Consider the following 15,864-nt stretch of genomic DNA (forward strand, 5'->3'; position numbering starts at 1 on the left):
AAGACTGGGCGGAGAAGTGGCAGATGGACTTCAACACAGATAAATGCATCGTGATCCATTTTGGCAGGTCAAATTGGATGAAGGAGTACAATATTAAGGGAAAGACTCTTAGTACTGTGGAGGATCAGAAGGACCTTGGGGTCCGGGTCCATAGGACTCTAAAATTGGCCCCGCAGGTGGAGGAGGTGGTTAAGAAGGCGTATGGTGTGCTGGCCTTTATCAATCGAGGGATTGAGTTTAGGAGTCCGGGGATAATGATGCAGCTATATAAGACCCTCGTCAGACCCCACTTGGAGTACTGTGCTCAATTCTGGTCGCCTCACTATGGGAAGGATGTGGAAAAGATTGAAAGGGTGCAGAGGAGATTTACAAGGATGTTGCCTGGATTGAGTGGCATGCCTTATGAGGATAGGCTGAGGGAGCTCGGTCTTTTCTCCTTGGAGAGACGTAGGATGAGAGGAGACCTAATAGAGGGATGTAAGATGTTGAGAGGCATAGATCGGGTGAACTCTCAGAGGCTTTTTCCCAGGGTGGAAATGTCTGCTACGAGAGGACACAGGTTCACGGTGCTGGGGGGTAGGTACAGGGGAAATGTTAGTGGGAAGTTTTTCACACAGAGGGTGGTGGGCGAGTGGAATCGGCTGCCGTCAGTGGTGGTGGAGGCAAACTCAATAGGGTCTTTTAAGAAACTCCTGGATGAGTACATGGGACTTAATAGGATGGAGGATTATAGGTAGGCCTAAAAGGTAGGGATATGTTCGGCACAACTTGTGGGGCCGAAGGGCCTGTTTTGTGCTGTAGTTTTCTATGTTTCTCTGTTTAAGTTTCCTGACCTACTAGCTGTAATTGAATTAGAATTTGACTGTATTTAATTCTTAGAAATCAGGAACACAGAGAGACTCAGTGAGTTGGTAAAGCTACAGCACAAAAAAAACCTGCAAATCTATGAATAGTCAGTGTGAGGCCATCCACTTCAGTTCTGATGTTCTAGTAACAGCTAACTGCATTCTGATGTTCCAGTGCACAGTTAGCTGCGTTCTAATTCAGTAGTTCCAGTGTATTTAGTTACAGGAGCTAAGTTCAGACAGAATTGCCCCACTCCCATGAAGCACCTCAGCACAGCTCTGTGCAGTCAGGGTCAAGTGTGGGTCAAGACTGGCAGGCCCCTGTCACACTAGGATCTTCTTTGGGGTATGAATTTCTGGGGACACTATCCCTAGGGGGCACCGCAGGGGTGATCAGTGCCAGTAATAGGAATTTCTTCATATGTGGACTTACCATCTTAGGAAACAACACCCTCCAAGCACTGGGTGCAATTGACCAAGAACTCGCAGAACTCAGACTATACACACAGCAAGCGAGATATGCAGTAGACTATCAGCTAGCCAGACAAGGAGGGGTATGCACCATCATAAAGGAAAATGCATCACATATGTACACGACGAGACATTAAACATAACAGCATCCATGTCCGGGATACAAAAGCAATTGGATAGCTTTAAACAGGGATTTACAGGGACTGATGGGTGGTTAGGGTGGCTGTTTAACACAGTTTGGGGAGCATACATTATGAAGGGATTAATTTTAGTAGTAGCCATCCTGTTCACACTCCGCCTGGGCCTAACCTGTATTAAAGTGATATGTGCAAATATTGCATCAAGAATGCTACCCACTGCCAGTATCCAGGTGCAAGAATTTAACCACACCACAGAGGAAGAGGAACAACGGCAAGGACAACATCTGTACAAGTCACTGTACCTCTGAAGATCGTCCATGGGGCGGTCAGCCATGAATGGGACCCCCTGGACGAGAGGATGGGCTGAAGGAGGCCATTTTCCAAAAGCCATATTTTTATTATCTCATCAATACTCACCTCATTAAACATATTCATTTATTGGACTGATTGGCACCATTCATAACGTGCCCACAATGCAGAGGGGAACACCCGAATGGACATTCGTTTAAATCCCCCTCTGCACAGCTGAGAAACCTTTAATTTCAAAGCTGACAAAAGATCCTTATTCTGCCCAGTAACAGCACGAAGCTGCATTTTAAACCGGCCCTTGGCCAGAAGATCGGGATATCTGCGAGTCAAGGCCTGGAGTGGGTTATATGGCATAACCGGACTGTCATTAAAATATTACAGGAATAAAATGGCCAAGGCAGGCAGAGAAACTTAATAAACCAGGATAAAAAGAATAAGAGATTAGATTAAATCCCCCTACACACAGCAGGACAAAATGACATTAACACCTAATCTCGCAAGCATAGAATGCAGACACAAAACAGTAGAGGTCAATTTAGATAAGGGGACACATCGAGAGGATAATGGGAAACACATTAAAACACCGGGGCAAGAACAGGCAGTCCCATTAACACGGACACACACCATACAGATGCAAATTGACAAGTCTCTCCGGGAACCTCCTGACCAGACAGGCCATTTTATAAATATTGTAAAAATGTATGAGCAAATGTTCCCGCTCGAATTTGGATTCCTATAAATATCCAGAGCAAATGTATAACTATTGAGATCAACGTGGCCAAGCACTGTTTCTAAGCTGGCTACAGGGGTCTCCCTGGGTTCCCAGTAATTGTACATGAAAGAAAAACGCTTTGAACCTTGCCTTGCGACTCAACTTCCTTGAATGCACTGGTACAAGGGACTTTTCCCTACAACAAGATAGAGAGAGAGTAACAGAGAGAGAGAAGGAAAGGAATGGAGTGAGAGTCACAGAGAGGGAGAGGAAGTGATTGAGATAGAGTGTGTTCGGCAGAGTTCCTGCAATGCTGAGTACAATGGCCTTTTAAAGTACCACGCAGAACACAACAAATAGGAGCAGAAGTGGGCCATTCTGCTCCTCCCATTGATAAGATCATGGCTGATCTGACTGTGGCCTGAACTCTACTTTGCTGCCTGTCTCCCCATAATGCTCAACTCACTCTCTGGGGAAAGTGGTTAGCACTGCTGCTTCACAGCGCCGAGGACCTGGATTTGATACCCGGCTTGGGTCACTGTCTGTGCGGAGTTTGCATGTTCTCCCCGTGTCTGCGTGGGTTTCCTCCGGGTGCTCCGGTTTCCTCCCATATTCTGAAAGACGTGCTGGTTCGGTGCATTGATCCGAACAGGCGCCAACTAGAGGAATTTCACAGTAACTTCATTGCAGTGTTGATGTAAGACTGACTTGTGACCAATAAATGAATTTTAACTTTGACTTCTAAACACTAACCACCCCCTGAGAGAACACATTATTCCTCCTCATCTCCATCTTTAATGGGAGCTGTATGAATTTTAAACTGTGCCCTCCCTATACTAGATTCCCCCATGTTGGCCCTGTTCTGTGATAATACAGATGTTTAAAGATTATTCCGTAGTTCTTTAAGGGTAGCAGACACAGGGAAAAAAGAAGTGACTCTGTACACAACAGATATATTTCAAGGGTATATATATGAGTGGGCAGTAATCTTCTCTCAGAATCAGACAGATTGTGGGTTCAGCTCAGAGCCTCAAATACTAGGCCCTCAGCATCGATCAGAGACTCCGAACACAGCATGATGGGAGAGCGGACAAAGGAAACTGGTGTTGAATTTGTGAGCCTTGCTTTGTGGAAAGCTTTAGTGCTTGGGGAGAATGTCAACTTCTGAATGGACCTACCATATATTAAGCTGATCTTTCACTACACACTATCGGTAACTGCAACACTATATTCTGCACCCTTTCCTCTCCTTCTCCCCTGTGTACTCTATGAACGGTATGTTTTGTCTGTATAGCGCACAAGAAACAATACTTTTCACTGCATCCCAATACAAATCAATCAAATCAAATCCAATTAACACGGTGAAGTTTGGAGCCTGTGGGGTGACAGTTGTCTGAATACAGATTCTATCTTATTGTAACATTCAGGTACCACGTGTACTGAGCTCACCAGCGTTCTGTCTGTATTGTGTGAATCCAGTCTTGAAATATCCACTAATATTGCTAATTCTGCCAAAACAGAAACAGAAAGAGTGTTTGAATTCTCCGAGATTAGTCCCCTTAATGATAAACAACATGGTGGATGAGATGGATAGAGAGAGAGAGGAAGAGATACAGAGTAACAGAGAGGTCGGGAGAATGAGAGAGAGCAATGCAGAGAGTAACAGTTGTCTGAATACAGATTCTATCTTATTGTAACATTAAGCTACCACATGTACTGAGCTCACCAGCATTTGCAGAAGCCATTATATAAATACCATTCTGTCTGTATTGTGTGAATCCAATCTTGAAATTTGCACTCATGTTGCTAATTCTGCCAAGACAGAAACAGAAAGAGTCTTTGAATTCTCCGTGTTTAGACTCCTTAACGGTAAACAACATGGTGGATGAGAGGGATAGAGAGGGAGAGGAAGAGAGAGAGATGGAGCGATGCAGAGTAACAGAGAGATAGGGAGAGGGAGCAATGCAGAGAGTAACAGTTACACAGTGAGGAATAGAGATTAATTCGGATGGATAGTGAGTGTCAGGGGAGTCCGAGACACTCCATAAGCAAGGTAAAGATTTGAAAATGGAGGAGTGTTTCTTATCCACTTATAAAAGATAATCCACACTCACACCACTCACATTTCACACTCTCTGCTCAGTCCTGTGTTGGGGGGTGTTGAGTGTCGGATCAGTGTTTGCTTTTCTCAAACCGCACTGATATTCCCAACAAGGGCAAGAGGTTTCAGTGTTTAAAAATGTAAACATTTAAAAGCAAAACTAGACCGGATTTGGTTAAATCTCATGGGATCCAGGATGAGGTGGCCAAATGGATACAAAATTGGTTGATGACAGAAGACAGAAGGTGGTTGTCGAGGGTTGTTCTATTTTCAAACTGGAGGCCTGTGACCAGCCTCAGGGATCGGTGCTGGGTCCCCTGCTATTTGTAATTTATATTAATAATTTAGATGAGAATTTAAGAGGCATGGTTAGTAATTTTGCAGATGACACCAGGATTTGTGGCATAGTGGACAGTGAAGAAAGTTATCTCGGATTGCAACGGGATCTTGATCATTTGATCGAGTGGGCTGATGAATGGTGGATGGAGTTTAATTTAGATAAACGCAAGGCAATGCACTTTGGTAGATCGAACCAGCGCACTACTTAGTTAGTGGTAGGGCATTGGTGAGAGTTATAGAACAGAGATCTAGGGGTACAGATTCATAGCTCCTTGAAAGTGGAGTCACAGTGGATAGAGTGGTGAAGAAGGCATTCCACATGCTTGGTTTCATTGGTCAGAATACTGAATGGGATTTGGGACATCATGTTGAAGTTGTACAAGACATTGGGTAAGGCCACACTTGGAATACTGTGTACTGTTCTGGTCACCCTATAATACAAAGGATATTATTAAACTAGGAAGTGTGCAGAAAGGAACTACTGGGATACTGCAGGGTCTTGATGGTTTGAGTTATAAGCAGAGGCTGCAAAGACTGGGACATTTTCTCCTGGAGCATAGGAGGCTTAGGGGTGGTCGAACAGTGGCCTCGCTGGATTCACTCTGTCCTTTCAGATTCAGTCTCACAGGCCTGGCTGTGTTCACTGTGTCCTTTGAGATTCAGTGTCACAAGCCTGGCTGGGATCACTCTATCCTTCGAGATTCAGTGTCACAGGCATTGCTGGGTTCTGTCTGTCGCTTGAGATACAGTCCCACAGGCCTGGCTGGATTCACTCTGTTCTTTAGGATTCAGTGTCACAGGCCTGGCTGGGTTCAGTGCCAGGTTCACAGGAGTGCCCGTGTCAATTAGTAGTTCCCTCTAGCTCGATTTGAAGTCCCAACTATCTCAATTTGGAGTGCCCCCTATCTCGATTGCGAGTGACCCTCTAACGATTAGGAGTGTCCCATCTTGATTTGGAGTGTCCCGATCTGCAATAAGGGAGCCTTCTATCTCGATTAGGAATGCCCCCCTGTTTAGATTTGGACCAGTGACTATTTCAGTGAGGAGTGCCCCCCGTCATTTCTGAGTGTCCCCGGTCAATTAGGAACGCTGCCTACCTCGATTAGGTCTGTCCCTCCCTCGATTAGGAGTGCCCCGTATCTCGAATGATGGAGCCTTCTATATCAGTTCGGGGAGCCTCCTATTTATATTTGGAGCAGGGACAAATTCAATTAGCAGTCCCCCCCCCATCGCCATTGGCAGTGCCCCCCTCCCCGTCGCCGTTAGCAGTGCCCCGCCGTCACCGTTAGCAGTGCCCCCCTCCCCCCGTCAGCAGTGCCCCCCCCCCGCCACCGTTAGCAGTGCCCCCCTCCCCCCGTCACCGTTAGCAGTGCCCCCCCCGCCCCCGTCACCGTTAGCAGTGACCGCTCCCCCCATCGCTGTTAGCAGTGCCCCCCCCCCCATCTCGATTGGGAGCACGCCGTATCTCGAATAAGAGAGACTTCTATCCCGATTAGGTGTGCTCCCATTTAGATTTAGAGCAGTGACAGTTTCAATTCTGAGTGCCCGCATATCAGCTCGCAGTGCTCCTGTCAATGAGGAGTGCCCAGGTGAATCACAAGTGCCCCTAATTTCAGTTTGGAATGCCCCCATCTTGATTACATGCGCCCTTATCTCGATTAGAAGGCCAAATCCTGTGTGGAATGACAAGAATCCAGACTTACCTGGATGAGATCTTGCTCATGGATTCGACTATTTTCCCAGTACTTGGAGAATACCTTAGAGGTTGCAGGAGCACGGCCTGCAAATCAAGAGAGAAATATGAGTTCTTCAAGGACTCCATTGAATGCCTGGGTCATGAAATGGATTGCACAAGGCCCAAGATGGAGGTCATCATGAAAGCCCCAAGACCAGACAATGTGTCCCAATTCAGGTGATTTTTGGGTCTAATTGTTGTACCTGTTAATCTCAGATACTTTCAACCAGTTTACTTACTCCAAGGTTTTACCCCGGTGCCCTTATTTGCAAGGTGGACAAGGACAAACACAAGTAAAGATTCAACAAGTTAATTAAATAACACTATTAACCCTTAAATTACCAACTTAAAACAAGAGGATACCCCATCTTTGATGGGTGGTTGATGGGTCAGGCCCAGACACATTTGTGTATTGTACAATTGGCCTGCCTGCGGTTTGACTGTGTTTGATTTCAATGTGCTCAATTCTTTAATTTAGGATATCCAATTTTATCAGCCTTAAAACTAGGCCCTGTTTATATCACCACATAATCAATTACTATGACAAGCTCATTCCGGATCTGGCGACAACATTGAAACTGATGCTCCAGTTGCTGGTGAAAGGAGATCCGTGGAAGTGAATTAAAAATAGGAGGCTTCTCTGGTGCTAAAGCAGGCTTTGAAGAGATTGGAAATGCGAGTTCAATTTAACCCAAAGTTACCCCTGCACCTTAAATGCGACGCCTCGCCCAATGGGATTGGGGTTGTCCTGTCTCACGTTATGTCAAACGGAGAGGAAGATCCATAGTATTCGCTTCTAGATCATTGACGAAAGCTGAGGAAAAGTTTACTCGGGTGGAAAAAGAAGGCTTAGGCATCGTCTTTGCATCAAGAAATTAAAAGCTCTGCCATGATGATGTTGTGACGGAGCTCGAAGGGCTGAATTACTGACTCCCATTCATAATTCCTATATTTTATCTTCCATCCTTGGACCATTCACTGGGATCCCGTCCATGGCAGCAGTTTGATTGCAGAGGTGGGTGTTGGTGCTGTCAGTCAGAGAAACACGGCAATGCGGATGCTCTGTCAAGGCTGCCTTTGCCTGGAGATAAAGATGTTCCCGCTGGAATGTGCAGACAATGCATTTCACACAAGAAGATAAAGTTCCGGTAACCGCTAACCAGTTACCCGGAATGATCCGGTTATGAGGCAGGGTGTGCAACTTGTCCAGAGAGGGACGACGAGTAGAAAGCACCTGGAGTTACAGCGGTAAATGTGCGGAAGCTGGGAGTTGTCGGTGTTGCTGGATGTTTATTCTGGGCTATGAGAGCCTCAATCCCCCATCATTAAGAGGAAAGGTGCTGGAACGGGAGCACCAAGAGCACCCGGGGGTGCTGCCAATGGAAGAAACAACAAGAAGCTGTATGTGGTGCTGGGGTTGAAAGTGGGATGGTGCGAATGCTGCGCTTGGGGACGGAAGGTGCCGCCCTTGCTGCCTCTTGCTGGCTGGAATGGCAGCGAATCCACAGCGAGTCGCTGCTTCATCACAATCTGCCCGACTCCACCCACACTGGCTGTCAATCATTCTGCTGGAGCGGCTTCCTATTGGCTGTGTTCAGCTGATGGACAGCAGAATGGACCAATGGAGAATGAGGGTGCAGTGATGGATTGTGCAATGAATCAATGAGACTTTTGACAAGGTACCACATGGCAGGTTGTTGCACAACCTACATCATGGGCCCCAGGGTGAGGTAGTTAAATGGATACAAAATTGGCTTGATGACAGAAGCCAGTGAATGGTTGTCCAGTGTTGTTTTTCAAACTGGAGGCCTGTGACCAGCGGTGTCCCCTGGGATCAGTGCTGGGTCCACTGTTATTTGTCATTTATATTAATGATTTGGATGAGAATATAGGAGGCATGGTTGGTAAGTTTGCAGATGACACCAAGATTGGTCGCACAGTGGACAGTGAAGAAGGTTATCTCGGATTGCAATGGGATCTTGATCAATTGGGCCAGTGGGCTGACGAATGGCAGATGGAGTTTAATTTGGACAAATGCGAGGTGATGCATTTTGGTAGATTGATCCAGGGCAGGACTTACTCAGTTAATGGTAGGGTGTTGGGGAGAGTTACAGAACAAAGAGATCTCGGGTACGGGTTCATGGCTCCTTGAAAGTGGAGTCACAGGTGGACAGAGTGGTGAGGAAGGCATTTGGCATGCCTGGTTTCATTGGTCAGAACATTGAATACAGGAGTTGGGACGTCTTGTTGAAGTTATACAAGACATTGGTAAGGCCCCACTTGGAATACTGTGTACAGTTCTGGTCACCCTATTATAGAAAGGATATTATTAAACTAGAAAGAGTGCAGAAAATATTTACTGGGATGCTACCGGGACTTGATGGATTGTGTTCGAAGGAGGAGTTGGATAGACTGGGACTTTTTTCTTTGGAGCGTAGGAGGCTGAGGGGTGATCTTATAGAGGTCGATAAAATAATGAGGGCACAGATCAGCTGGATAGTTCATGTATTTTCCCAAAGGTCGGGGAGTCTAAACCTTAGAGGGCAGAGGTTGAAGGTGAGAGGAGCAATTATTTCACACAGAGGGTGGTGAGTGTCTGGAACGAGCTGCCAGAGGGAGTAGTAGAGGTGGGGACAATTGTCTTTTAAAAAGCATTTAGTTAGATGGGTCTAGAGGGATATGGGCCAAATATGGGCCAAAAGTTGGGCTGAAGGGCCTGTTTCCATGCTGTATGTAAATCTGAATGATGACGCAATGAGGTCCCGCCCACTCAGTGAGAGCGGCTCGTGGTCACGTGGGAACGGCCGTTAACGGTTTCTGCGCGCGGCTGGAGAGGGGGGTCTGAAGTCACTGCCGCTCACAGCACGTGACCGGGATCTGACCAATCGGCGAGCCGAAAAGCAGCGGCCGCCGACCGGAGTGAGCCTGCGCGAACTTCACTCCGGGAGGGTGCGGTCCGCTTCCTACTGCGCGCAGGCGCACTGCGGTTTTTTCGCTCCGTATCCGGGTATTTCCGGGTTTGTGAATCACGGGGAGGAATTAACGGCCCAGAAAAAGTTTCAACTCCAACAACATTCAGCTTGAGGATTAAAATGTCGGTTTCCTGTGTAAATACAGCCTGTCTTTGTATCATATTAACAGAGGAGGGACGGTCAGTTACATTGTGGGCGGCGCGGTGGCTCAGTGGTTCGTGCTGCGGTCTCACAGCGCCAGGGAGCCGGCTTCAATTCCCGGCCTTGGCTCACTGTCTGTGTGGAGTCTGCACATTCTCCCCGTGTCTGCGGCCCTTTCCTCACACTCTCCAAACATCAGCAGCACAGGGGGCACTGGCCAGGCTCAGTTGCTGCTCAGTGTCAGGGGGATGAGCAGGGTAAACACGGGGATAGGGTCTGGGTGGGATTGTGGGCGGTACAGACTGGATGGACCAAATGGCCTCCTCCTGCACTGCAGCAAATGGATGATTCAATGTTTCATAGAAAGATCTGTTATTACAATTGAGGCCTTGTCTGTGTAAACACTGTACAGCACCATCTAAATTATTACAGTTCGATTAAGCAGACGCAGCATGGATTCTGCTTGACGAACTTGTTGGATTTTTATGAAGATGTGAATAGTGCGGTTGACGGAGGGGAACCGGTGGATGCCGTGTTTTTGGATTTCCAAAAGGCGTTTGATAAGGTGCCTCACAAAAGGTTGCTGAAGAAGATTGGGTCACATGGAGTTGGGGGTAGGATGTTAGCGTGGATTGGGGATTGACTATCCGACAGGAAGCAGAGAGTCGGAATAAATGGGTGCTTTTCTGGTTGGCAGTTGGTAACTAGTGGTGTGCCGCAGGGATTGGTACTGGGGCCTCAACTATTTACCATTTATATAGACGATCTGGAGGAGGGGGCTGAGTGTAGGGTAACGAAGTTTGCAGACGACACAAAGATAAGTGGAAAAGTGAATCGTGTGGACGGCGTAGAAGGTCTGCAGAGAGATTTGGACAGGCTGAGTGAGTGGGCGAGGATCTGGCAGATGGAGTATAACGTTAACAAATGCGACGTTATTCACTTTGGAAGAAATAATAGCAAATTGGATTATTATCTAAATGGAAAGAAATTACAACATGCTGCTGTGCAGAGTGACCTGGGGGTCCTTGTGCATGAGACGCAAAAACCCAGTCTGCAGGTACAACAGGTGATCAAGAAGGCAAATGGGATGTTGGCCTATATCGCAAGGGAGATAGAATATAAAAGCAGAGATGTCTTGCTGCATCTGTACAGGGCATTGGTGAGGCCGCAGCTGGAATACTGTGTGCAGCATTGGTCCCCTTATTTGCGGAAGGATATATTGGCCTTGGAGGGAGTGCAGAGAAGGTTCACCAGGTTGATACCAGAGATGAGGGGTGTTGATTATGAGGAGAGACTGAGCAGATTGGGTTTGTATTCGTTGGAATTTAGAAGGCTGAGGGGGGAATGTTATAGAGACCTATAAGATAATGAAGGGTAGAGATGGAAAGATTCTTTCCACTTAGAAAGGAAACTAGAACTAGAGGGCACAGCCTCAAAATAAAGGGGGGTCAGTTTAGGACAGAGTTGAGGAGGAACTTCTTCACTGAGGGTGGTGAATCTCTGGAATTCTCTGCTCACTGAAGTGGTGGAGGCTACCTCGTTGAATATGTTTAAATCACGGATAGATGGATGCCTGATCGGTAAGAGAATTAGGGGTTATAGGGATCAGGCGGGTAAGTGGAACTGATCCACTTCAGATCAGCCATGATCTTGTTGAATGGCGGGGCAGGCTCGAGGGGCTAGATGGCCTACTCCTGCTCCTATTTCTTATGTTCTTATGTTCTTACAATCTAGTGCTTGTATGAGTAAACGCAGCAACAGATCTCTTTTAGTTAATTCAGTCTGGGCCCTGTATGAGATCATGAAACTAAATTGCTTTTACAGCCGCACATTCAGCAAATGCACGGAAATTGACTGAGAGCTTGATTGAAAACGAGGATATGTGCACATTCAAAGTGCAACACGTGTATTGCCACAGCAGCCCCAAATCCCAAACTCTATCTCTAAAGAGAGAGAAAAGAACTGGTACCCACAATGTTTGTGCCTCATGGAAATCCCCTCCCCGCTCTTTTGCCCTGTCTGGGCTTCTACTGCGCAACTTTCACCTCACTGACTTTGTCGGCCTTGGCTCACTGTCTGTGTGGAGTCTGCACATTCTCCCCGTGTTTGCGGGGCTTTTCTCACACTCTCCAAACATCAGCTGCATAGGGGCACTGTCCATGCTAAGTTGCTCCTCAGTGTCAGGTGGATTAGCAGGGTAAACACGGGGATAGGGTCTGGGTGGGATTGTGGTTGGTGCAGACTGGATGGACCAAATGGCCTCCTCCTGCACTGCAGGAATTGGATGATTCTATATTTCATAGAAAGATCTGTTATTACAATCTCGGCCTTGTCCGTGTAAATACCATTTAAATTGTATGAGTAAACACAGCAACGGATCTCTCTCAGTTAATTCAGTCTGGGCCCTGTATGAGCATTTGACAAGGTGATCCATAACAGGATGGCGCATCACGGTAAAGCTCATGGAATTGGAGGAAGTGTGTTAGCGTGGATTGAAAGCTGACACGCAGAAAACAAAGTTGGAATAAATGGCTCCTTTTCAGACTGGAAAGGTATAACTAGTGCAGCACCGAAGGGATCAGTTCTTGGCTGACAATTGTTTTGTGACCTGGCAGAAGGAACAGAATGTAAGGTTTCCAAATTTGCCGATGATACCAAGTTAGTTGGAAGGGCATGTTGTGATGAGGATATTGTGATGCTGCAAACGGATACAGATAGACTGGGTGACTAGGTGAAAACTTGGCAAGTGGAATTTAATGTGGGCAAGTGTGAAGTCATGCACTTCAAGTAGGTGGAATCAAAAGGCAGATTGTTGTCTAAAAGGAGACAGACTGCAGGTGAGTAAAGTACAGAGAGATCCAGGTATTTCATTACATGAATCACGAAACGTTAGCTGGCATGTCCATCAAGGGGCAACAAGGTTTTGATTTGATTTATTATTGTCACATGTATTAACATACAGTGAAAAGTATTGTTTCTTGTGCACCATACAGACAAAGCATACCGTTCATAGAGAAGGAAATGAAAGGGTGCAGAATGCCGTGTTAAAGGCATAGCTTGGGTGCAGAGAAAGATCAATTTAAAGCAATGTCCATTCAAAAGTCATGGCAGCAGGGATGAAGCTGTTCTTGAGTCGGTTGGTGCATTACCTCAGTCTTTTGTATCTTTTTCCCGAGGGAAGAAGGTGGAAGAGAGAATGTCTGGGGTGCAGTGGGGTCCTTAATTGTGCTGGCTGCTTTGCCGAGGCAGCAGGAAGTGTAGGCAGAGTCAATGGATAGGAGGCTGGTTTGCGTGATGGATTCGGCTTTATTCACGACCTTTTGAAGTTTCTTGTGGTCTTAGGCAGAGCAGGAGCCAAACCAAACTTTGATACAACCAGAAAGAATGCTTTCTGTGGTGCAATTGTAAAAGTTGGTGAGAATTGTAACTGACATGCCAAATTTCCTTCGTCTTCTGATGAGGCATTGGTGGGGCTTTCTTAACTATAGTGTCGGCAGAGGGAACCAGGACAGGTTGTTGCTGATCTGGACACATGAAAAATTGAACCTCAGGATCCTTTCTACTTGCCCAGGTTGCTGTAGACAGCGGCACGTTCTCCTCTACGCTTCCTGAAGTCAATGACAATCTCCTTCATTTTGTTGACATTGAGGGAGAGATTATTGTTGCCGCACCAGTTCACCAGATTTTCTATCTCATTCCTGTACTCAGTCTTGTCATTGAGATCCAACCCACTGCGGTGGTGTCATTGGCAAACTTAAAAATCGAGTTGGAGGCGAATTTGGCCACACAGTCATAAGTGTATAAGGAATATAGTCGGGGCCGAGAACACAGCCTTCTGGGGCACTGGTGTTGATGAAGATCGTGGAGAAGGTGTTGTTGCCTATCCTTACTGATTGTGGTCTCTTGGTTAAGAAGTTCAGGATCCAGTCGCAGGGGGAGGAGCCGAGGCCCAGGCAACTGAGTTTGGAGATGAGTTTTGTCGGAATAATGTTTTTGGAGGCTGAGCTGTCGTCAATAAATAAGAGTCTGATATAGGTGTATTTGTTATCTAGTGTTCCAGCGTTGAGTGCAGGGCCAGGGTGATGGGGTTTGCTGTGGACCAGTTGTGGTGGGAGGCGAACTGTTGTGATCCACGCAGTTGGGAGGCTGGAATTGATGAATGCCATGACTCGCCTTTCGAAATACTTCATAATGATGGATGTCAGAGCCACTGAATAATAGTCATTAAGCATGCTGCAAAGCTTTTCTTTGGTATTGGGATAATGGTCGTTTTCTTTAAGCAGATAGGGACCTTAGATTGTTGTAAGGACATGTTGAAAATGTCTGCGAATACCCCCACCAGCTGATCTGAGCATGATCTGAGTGCTTGTTCCCGTACCCCATCCGGCCCAGTCGCATTCCATCAGTTGACCATCGAGGAAGCTGCTCTCTAATCTGCAATGATGACCTCAGATACAGCTGGTACAATGGTTATAACACTGCTGTCTCATAGCACCGAGGAACCAGGTTCGATTCCCGGCTTGTGTGACTGTCTGTGCGGAATTTGTACATTCTCCTCGGGTCTGCATGGGTTTCCTCCAAGTCCTCCAGTTCCTTCCCACACTCCAAAGATGTGCAGGTTCTGTTGATTGGTCATGCTAAATTGCCCCTTCGTGTCAAAGGGATCAGCAGGGCAAATATGTGGGGTGACAAGGATGGGTGGGATTGTGATTGGTGCAGACTGGGTAGACTGAATGGCCTCCTTCTGCACAGTAGGGATTCTATGAGGTGTTAAGAAGGAAAATGGCATTTTTGCCTGTATTGTAAAGAGCTTGTTTAAAAATAGGGAATTTCCACTTTCTTTCTGCCGAAGATGGAGTCAGCGAGATCAGACAGTGTGTCATCCGGGGAGGATGGAGGCAGTGAGATCAGACGGTGTATTACCTGGGGAGGATGGAGGCAGTGAGATCAGACAGTGCATATCCCAGGGAGGATGGAGTCAGCGAGATCAGACAGTGTGTCATCCGGGGAGGATGGAGCCATTGAGATCAGACGGTGTATTACCTGGGGAGGATGGAGGCAGTGAGATCAGACAGTGCATATCCCAGGGAGGATGGAGTCAGCGAGATCAGACAGTGTGTCATCCGGGGAGGATGGAGCCATTGAGATCAGACGGTGTATTACCTGGGGAGGATGGAGGCAGTGAGATCAGACAGTGCATATCCCAGGGAGGATGGAGCCAGTGAGATGATCGTGTCTAACCTGGAGAGTGTGGAGTCAGTGCAATCAGACAGTGTGTAACCCAGGGAGGATGGAGCCTCTGAGATCAGATAGTTTGTGAACTTCATGAATGTGTTGATGAAAATACAGTAATTGAAACATTTCTAACACTCCTGTTGAATCTTCTTTTGATGTCAGGTAGGTGGGCTAATCTAGGTCCAGGCAACGGGAGTTTGAGTGGGTCGTCCAGTTACCCATCGACTGCAGCTATAAGAACATGAGAACTAGGATCAGGAATAGACCATCTGGCCCCTCGAGCCTGTTCCACCATTCAATAAGATCATGGCTGATCTTTTTGTGGTCTCAGCTGAATTTACTCACCCACTCACCATAGCCCTTAATTCCTTTTATTCAGAAATGTATCTATCCCTGCCTTAAAAACACTCAATGAGTTGGCCTCAACTGCTTCACCGGGCAGGGAATTCCACAGATTCACAACGCTTTGTGTGAAGGACTTTCTCCTCAACTCAGTCCTAAATCTGCTGCCCTTATTTTCAGGCCATGCCCCGTAGTTCTAGTTTCACCTGCCAGTGGAACCAACTTCCCTGCTTCTATCTTATCTGTTCTCTTCATAATCTTATATGTTTCTATAAGATCATTCTTCAGAATTCCAGTGAATACAGCCCCAGTCTACTCAGTCTATCCTCATAAGCCAACCCTCTCAACTCTGGAATCAACCTAGTGAATCTCCTCTGCGTCCTGTCAATATGTCTTTTCTCAAGTAAGGAGACCAAAACTGTACAGTGTTCTAGGTGTGGCCTCACCAGCACCTTATACAGCTGCAACGTAATCTCATTGTTTTTAAACTCCATCCCTCCAGCAATGAAAGACAAAATTTTA

The 15,864-nt window shown here is 46.7% G+C and overlaps 1 protein-coding gene across 1 annotated transcript in view; it reads left to right on the top strand.

The window, feature by feature from the left end:
- The first annotated feature begins 7,697 nt into the window (after positions 1 to 7,697).
- Positions 7,698 to 15,864, top strand: part of LOC144482161 (NACHT, LRR and PYD domains-containing protein 3-like) — an 89,070-nt gene continuing 80,903 nt past the window's right edge. Inside the window, exon 1 of the mRNA XM_078201375.1 lies at positions 7,698 to 7,900. Coding sequence (XP_078057501.1) covers positions 7,836 to 7,900 — 65 coding nt within the window. The 5' untranslated portion in view covers positions 7,698 to 7,835. The remainder of the gene's footprint in view (positions 7,901 to 15,864) is intronic.

Source organism: Mustelus asterias (assembly GCF_964213995.1).
Source record: "Mustelus asterias chromosome 26 unlocalized genomic scaffold, sMusAst1.hap1.1 SUPER_26_unloc_5, whole genome shotgun sequence".
NCBI lineage: Eukaryota > Metazoa > Chordata > Chondrichthyes > Carcharhiniformes > Triakidae > Mustelus > Mustelus asterias.